Source organism: Eriocheir sinensis, chromosome 3 (genome assembly GCF_024679095.1).
Source record: "Eriocheir sinensis breed Jianghai 21 chromosome 3, ASM2467909v1, whole genome shotgun sequence".
Lineage (NCBI taxonomy): Eukaryota > Metazoa > Arthropoda > Malacostraca > Decapoda > Varunidae > Eriocheir > Eriocheir sinensis.
This window is the reverse complement of record NC_066511.1, coordinates 19140430-19148103: the sequence shown is the minus strand read 5'-3', so window position 1 is coordinate 19148103 and position 7674 is coordinate 19140430. Positions and strand designations below refer to the sequence as shown.

The 7674-nt window shown below is 45.9% G+C and overlaps 1 protein-coding gene across 1 annotated transcript in view; it reads left to right on the top strand.

Moving 5' to 3' along the window:
- Nucleotides 1-4403: 4403 nt before the first annotated feature.
- The window catches only part of LOC127006071 (atrial natriuretic peptide-converting enzyme-like), a 181276-nt gene continuing 178005 nt past the window's right edge, over nucleotides 4404-7674 (top strand). The window contains exon 1 of the mRNA XM_050875564.1: nucleotides 4404-4611. Within this exon, the coding sequence (XP_050731521.1) occupies nucleotides 4504-4611 (108 nt within the window). The 5' untranslated portion in view covers nucleotides 4404-4503. The remainder of the gene's footprint in view (nucleotides 4612-7674) is intronic.

Genomic DNA, 7674 nt, shown 5'->3' with positions numbered 1-7674 from the left:
CTCCTCCTCCTTTTATCTCTCTCTTCGTTTTTTTTCCATCTTCTGTGATCCCCCCTCTCCCCCCCTCTCCCCTCCCCACTTTGTCTTCCCCTTTTTCTTTCTTCTCAACACTACAACTTTTTCTCCCCCCCTCTCTGCCTCTCATCCTCCCATTATCTCTCGCCCCGTTTTCTCCCTTCCTGATATTTTTCTGTGTTTTGCTACGGTGAACTACGCACCCTCCTCCCCCCTCTCCCCTCCCCCCTTTTCCTTTCCCTTTTCCTTTCTTCCCTACACCTCAACTCTTCTTCGCCCCTCTCTGCCCTCATCCTCCCTTTATCTCGCTCCGTTTTTCCCTTCCCTGTGTTGTTTTTGCTGTTGGTTAGTTGATTGATTGATTTTTTTTATTTGTGTCCATGAATGCCTTCAATGACCTTTTGCTGACAGCCCGACCAAGTGACCTTTTGTTATTCTTTTCGGATGCATTGTCAGACCGGTGACGCGTGAGCCCGGTGTGCAAAGGTATGGAGATATTTTGAGAATTTTTTTTTTTTATATTCTCAATTGTAGGTAAAAGACGAAACTGTCTGAGACAGTGAAAATTCAAAATACTGAGACACCCTGATTCACTACGGCAAGGAATTCTGCCTCACTGTTTTTCACTTACGGTTGTTCCACAACCGAAAGGAAGATACAGCTGTTCAGAAGGGATGAATTGCTCAAGTGAAGGATACGTGCAGGAATGTATGAATAATTAATGTTTGCCATTTTTGTAGCGATCCGCAGGGAGGGAAGGCACGCGAGTCGGGGCCGGAGAGGAGGAAGACCGAAGGGAAGAGTGTCAGACTGTCGCATGCTCCGTCTGTCAGTGGCTGGCACTGGCTGTGTCGCTCTGTCACAGACTGGAACTCCCCTTCGTCGCCGTTGCATCAGAGCGTAATGGAACGTGGTAAAAACAACATTTGTGCAATAATATGCAATTGAAATCATTCCCAACTGCCGCCCGGGCCGCTGGAATTGTGGTCAAATTGTGTTGCAGTATTGTCCGGCGTAATTGCTTGACGAAAAGGTGTAATTGTTGTGTATCGTAACTGTGGGACGATACGCGTTTCATTTTAATGAAAACTATTAATGGCCCCAAATGATCAGTACAGACGTAAAACTGACATTGTATTGCGTGGCGACCCTCCCCCTGGGCCCCGGTCCCCTGGTGGCCCAGGCAGGAGTGCACCGCGTCCACCACTCACCGCCAAGTCTATTGTGCCGCTTAAAGGTGGTTATGGTCGCACCGTTTGGCGGCGCGGACACTCACTCAACACATTTTATCACACACAAGCCATTAGTTCACGGTACTTATTTCTTTATATTTATCAATCGGTGGCCTCGCAGGTGTTCAGTGATCGGCGCACCCTCTCTGACTGGCAGAGGGGGACAGCACCCCCCCCCCTCCCTCACCCACAACACTAATTTATCGACGCGCTATAATACTGTGCGGGTCGGGTCGGGAAATACACAAAGGGACTAACACCTTGGGACCAATAAAGCGTTGGGGGCACCGCACTCGAGGGAGGGGCGGGGGGGAGGCACTCAGGTGGGCCTTGGTGTGGTCAGGGTCCAGCCACAGGTGTTACAGGGAAGGTAAAACAGTAGTGGCCCGCGTGAAGGGTGGACATGTGTCAGCGAGTAAGACTGTGGCAGAGAAATGGCATGACTACAGGGAGGGAGGGGGTCTGGAAGGACATGTTGGGGAGGCCGAAGGGTAGGGTAGTAATTAGTGGAAAGGAAATGGGGAGGTTAGGGTAATGGGAAGGGTATATTGATGGGGAAATGTAGGGCAGGAAGTAAGGGGAAGGAAAGCTTGATGGGGAGGCTGAAGGGTGGTGGATAAGGAATGTTGATTGGGATGTATAGTGTAGTAAGTATAGTGAGAGGCATATGGGGAGGCCGTAGGATAAGTGGAATGGGTGTGTGGATTGGGAAGTGTAGGATAGTAAGTACGTTTTTTTATTGTTTCCTTTTTTTGTGACCTTGTGGTGTCTCCTTTGCTGTAAAAAAAAAGGGGGGGGGGGGAAGGAAAGGTTAATGGGGAGGGCTTCTTGAAGGGGAGGTCGTATGGTAGTGGGAGACACACCTGTAGTGGGGAGAGGGGTTGGGGAGGCCACAATCTCATCTCGCCTCCCGCACTAACAAATTTTTCCCTTCGTTGTGGGGTTTCTTTCTCATTTCCATCTCGCAAAGTTCATTCACGTCCCGATTCTTTATTTACGTGTTTTGAACTTTTGTATTATTCGTCAAAAGGAGAGTTGGACGCCTTTTGTCTATTTCGGTGGCAGTGGAGTGTTGCGTCGCGTTGCCCCGCTTGTGTTTGTATCGAGTGGTTGGTTGCTTGTACTCGTGGGGACGTACTGGTATCTGACAGGTTGTGTGATTGTAATGGTTTGGTGCAATGGTCTCTGACAGGTTGTTTACTTGTACCGGTTGGACGTAATGGTAGCTGACAGGTTGGATGTTGCTTGTACTGGTGGATGTAAGGTATATGTCAGGTTGGTTACTTGTATTGGTTGAACGTACGGGTATCTGACAGGTTGGCAGCTTGTAATGGTTGAGAGGTTTGTTGCTTGTACTGGTGGACGTAATGGTAGCTGACAGGTTGGGTGCTTGTATACTAGTTCGACGTAATTGTATTTGCCGTATATGTCCACTGAGAACGCCCCCGCCTCTCTCGACATGGAACCAGACACTACAATGGAAGCTTGGGCTCAATGGCGACACGCAGCGAATCTAGAACTAATGCTGGGTATTGATACGTACAAGGCGCTCAGAATAGAAAACGCAAACTCGCCGCTAAAGGAAAACGGGAATTTCGGTAAGCGCCCTCCTTTCTTCTATGACAAGAGATGGTGAGATCGCCTCTTGGTTAGTGAAAAGGGCATCAAGACACCCATCAAGAAACCTCTTCATCCGAAATTGATCTCTTTTCTGGCCTCTCGTATTAACTATATACTATTTGCTGGAACAGTGCTTAACGGGGTGGGATGGGGGGGGGGTATGTTTTTGTTGTTGTTGCCCTTGTACTTCTGACATTACTGTAAAATAAAAATGAAATGTAAAAAAGGTAAGTGTTATAGGAAGGCCCGCGCTCTCCTCACCTTCCTGTTACTCCCTCCTCTCCCCTCCCCTCCCCTTCCCCTCCCCTCTTCGCATTTAACTTTTTTTTTTTGTGTGTGTGTGTGTGTGTGTGTGTGAAGGCATTTCATTTACATTTTCATTCGCTATCTTAATTTTTATCAATACTCTCGTGTTTTTTTTACGTTTATATCCAACTACCGCTTTAACACCTTTTTTGTTATTCTGTTACGTCCGGTCATTTATTGATTTCTTTTGTTCCAGTCCAAACGCCTGCATGCACGCGTGTTTGTGTAACTCTTTGTTTGATTGTTTTCCTCCTCTTACTTTTCTGCATGATCATGTTTACGTGACTTCATCTACTGGACCAATACTCTTGCTTTTGTTTACTTTGAAAAAAAAGTTCCTAGTCATTTATTTCAGATTATTTATTTATTCTGATTATTTATTGATTGATGTGTGTGTAATGCAGTTTTCTTTCTTTCTTTTGTTGCACCTATTCATTCTATTGTGTATTTTTTTATTCTGCTTATTTATTGATTGATGTGTGTGTTATGCAGTTTTATTTCTTTATTTTGTTGCACCTATTTATTTTATTGTTTATTTTTCCTTTTTATAAAATACTCCTTTATTTCCACACGACTCCGCCACATATTCTTTGCCCCTCCCCCCCCTTCCTTGCATCTCCCTTTAGCCCCTGACGACACACACACACACACACACACACACACACACACACACACACACATTCCTGCTCCCCCGCATTACCATATATATACAGAAACACCACATCGCTCATATACTAAACCCTGCCACCCTTTAGATTACCCTGCATAACCACTCAAGTCAATCTAGTTCTAGTACCTTACTTTACCCAATACATCCTCATCCCTCGTTCCTTCCATTACCCTGCATACTAACTAAACAAACCCTTGCCTCGTTGATTTATCCTTCAAATCACCCCTGCTACCCCTTTTAACCCCCTATCCCATTGCTTGACTATAAACATAACCTCTAGTATAATTCCCTCTCCTATTAATATTCCCAACACACCCTTCCCTGTTTCTTCCACTACCCTTTAACCCCCTCCTCTATTACCATGCCCACTTCATGCTCCCCTGCTTCCCTCATAACTCTATACCTTAAACCCCTATCCCATTCCCATGCCCTGTACACACTCCCATCCCATTGCTCCTTCCATAACCCATGACCAATACACCCACCACCTGCTTCTCCCATAACGCTGTATTTTAGTCCTATAGCCACATATCCCTTACCCCCCCCCCTCCAAAAAAAACCTCCCACGTATGCACCACCTTGCCTTCCCTGACTCCCCCTGACCTCACCCTAACCTGGTCCCCCTCACCCTGGTAGTCCGGCCGCGAGGTGTCGTGCGGCATGCGGCGGGGAGGCCTCATCGTGTTGGGTCCCGAGTCCACCTTCAGAGCCTCCACCAGGACGCCCAGCAGCACACACTCACTCAGCCCCGACCCCGGCCTGAGCGGCGTGAGTACTGATAGACTCGAGTTATGGTGGTGGTGGTAGTAATGGTGGTGGTGGTGGTGGTGGTGGTAGTAATGGTGGTGGTGGTGGTGGTGGTGGTGGGCTCGATCTGTATTTGTGTATATTGTTAGTGCTATTTCTTCTCTTTTGGGATAGTGATGCTTGATATGTTTTTTTTTTCTTTTCGTGGGGGCGGGGGGGGAGCCCTTCATATCCTCATCACAATTTCGTTTCTCGCTAGTGAGGCTTAGGATCCTGCCGAATATGTCAGTTGATTTTGAGAGTAGAATCAATACATACACCAGCAAGATGAATGTGTGTGTGTGTGTGTGTGTGTGTGTGTGTGTGTGTGTGTGTGTGTGTGTGTGTGTGTGTGTGTGTGCGCGAACGCTTTTTTGCAATTCAGTCTCCTCAGGCAGTAGTTTTATTTTTTTCCCTTATGTGTGTTTTTTCGAATAAGCAAGAGCACCCTTCATTTGGACTGTAAAATTGGAGATCTGTGAATCGTTCTTTTTTTTGTTTGTGTGTGTGTGTGTGTGTGTGTGTGTGTGTGTGTGTGTGTGTGTGTGACTGTGACTGAATTGAATTTGTTAATAGCATGGTATCTTAAGTAAAATGCGTCATATTTCTGAACAGGTAATGTAAGCTGGCAGAAAATAATGTACGTGCGTCTTGGTACCAAAACTATTACACACACACACACACACACACACACACACACACACACACACACACACACACACACACACACACACACACACACACACACACACACACACTTCAGGTTAATCTCAAAGGTATGAACCAGAACAGCTTTTCATGTTTACCGTATGTTAGATGCTTCCAGTCTTAAAATTTTTGTTGCTAAAGTGGCGTGCGGGAGCGTCCGAGTCACAATTAGCACTCGTACAGGTGTCACATTGGCATATCATCAAGGCGTGGAGTAGAATGCAGCGTTGACAGGGAGAGGGGTCCATGTATCTTATGTCAGGCAAAATCGGTGTCTGTGCACAGGAGGAGGTATTAGAATAAAAGTATGTCTGTTGTCTTTCCATAACATTAAAATTTTCATTCCTGTTCAAGCCTACATTCGTTAATTTCATTGGTTTCATTTGATTATCTCCCATTGTTCCGATCGTTACCTTACTGTAAGTCTTTTTCTATACATTTCTGGATTCGCTGGGACTCGGAGTGTGCTGTGTTGTGTCGTGGCTCGCGGCAAGTCTCCAGGGCTGATTGTTGTGCCAGTCACGCCGGGCCACACAAAGCTGACCTAAACTTATAGAACCACCCAAGACTGACCTTCCACACACACACACACACACACACACACACACACACACACACACACACACACACACACACTACCTCCACCCCCATCCTCTTTTTCTCATTCCCAGCTTCATTATTGTACTGTGCCATTCATTCGTTCATTCATTCATTCGCGTCCCTTCACAAATTGCAAGTCAAGAAGAAGAAAAAAAAACGTCCCCTTGAAAGTTTTATTTGTTTGCGTGATGTGTGTTTGTGGCGACTTTTGCTACTAATAATAATTTCGGAGCATTTTTTTTTTTTTTTTAATGCGTGCAGAAATGTTTAGATGAAGCAGATGGCGTTGATTGTAGACGAAGAGACAATCAGGGACTTGCTTGGACGGGAATGTTTGTGAGAGGATGTGGGAGGGAGGAGGAGGAGGAGGAGGAGGAGGAGGAGGAGGAGGAGGGAGAAAGGCAGTGTTGGAAGAAGAGGAGCAAATGGATTGTGAAGAGTAAGCAGGAAAAGAAGGAGGAAATGGATAGTGAAGAATAAGCAGGAATAGGAGGGAGAAAAATGGAGAGATAAAATGGAAGGAGGAAGAGAAAGAGGAGGAGGAGGAGGAGGAGAAATGCAATGTTGTAGGAGTAGAAGATGTACGAGTATAGTGAAGAAGGAATAGGAGGAGGAAAATTGAGAGGTAAATGGAAGGAGGAAGAGGAAACATGAAAAGACGAGGAGGAGGAGAAGGCGGTGGAAGAAGAAAAAGAACATGAAAAAGATAAAAACAACGAAAAGAGGATAAACAGATAAAGAAAGAAGGGAGTAAGGAAGGAGGACGAAAATAAGAAAAAAAAAGAGGCGGAGGAAAAGGAGAAAATAGGGAATAGTCAAGGAAAATAATACCATTGGAGGATGATCGTTGTGTTTGAAGGGTGTGTCACTCAGGTAAGGAAAAGATAAGCTATATAGTAGAAGGAGACTGACAGGTACACGGTCCGCCAATAAAAGACGAGCAGGTGGACTGACAGACAAGCGGGAGAAAGTAGAGAGACAGACAGACAGAAAGAAAGGAAAAGAAGACAAACGGACAGACATGCAGAGAGAGAGAGAGAGAGAGAGAGAGAGAGAGAGAGAGAGAGAGAGAGAGAGAGAGAGAGAGAGAGAGTCTTCGTTGCATGTAATATCACTATGGTTACGTGTCAAGTGTTTACAAGTCACATCAAATATCCACTTACGCTTCGCTTTAGTGACAAATGCAAAAAAATACCAAATCGTGGTTTTTTTTTCTTTTCTTTTGGCACATTTACTCATCTTCCGCAGTTTACTTCTTTCTTAGCTTCCCTCTTCTTTCTATTTTCCTTCCTGTTCCTCTTTCCACTTCTTATTTCCTTCATTCCACCCCTTCTGGACACATATATTACTTAAAGAGGAGAGACAGACTGAGGCAGATAGGCAAACAGACAGCGACAGACAGAGGCAGATAACCAAATAGACATCAACAGACATAGACAGACATACAGATACAGATAGGCAAACAAAGACAGACAGAAAGGTAGACAGGAAACTGCTCATCTCCCATCCTTCATCCCCCTCCCCCCCTTGCTACCAACGATCCCGTCCTCGCCAGACAGTCAAGAAACGAGAGATTATGTCCATCGAGGCATCCTGGAGGCGTTCCCGGACCACTTTTTTGTCTCCATTGTCTGAACAGGAAAATTATCTCGGGCGGCCTCTCCCTCGTGGCCCCGGGGAGCGCCTCACACCGACGCTCATCCCACGTGATCTCCCTGCCATTATTGAGGAGCCAAC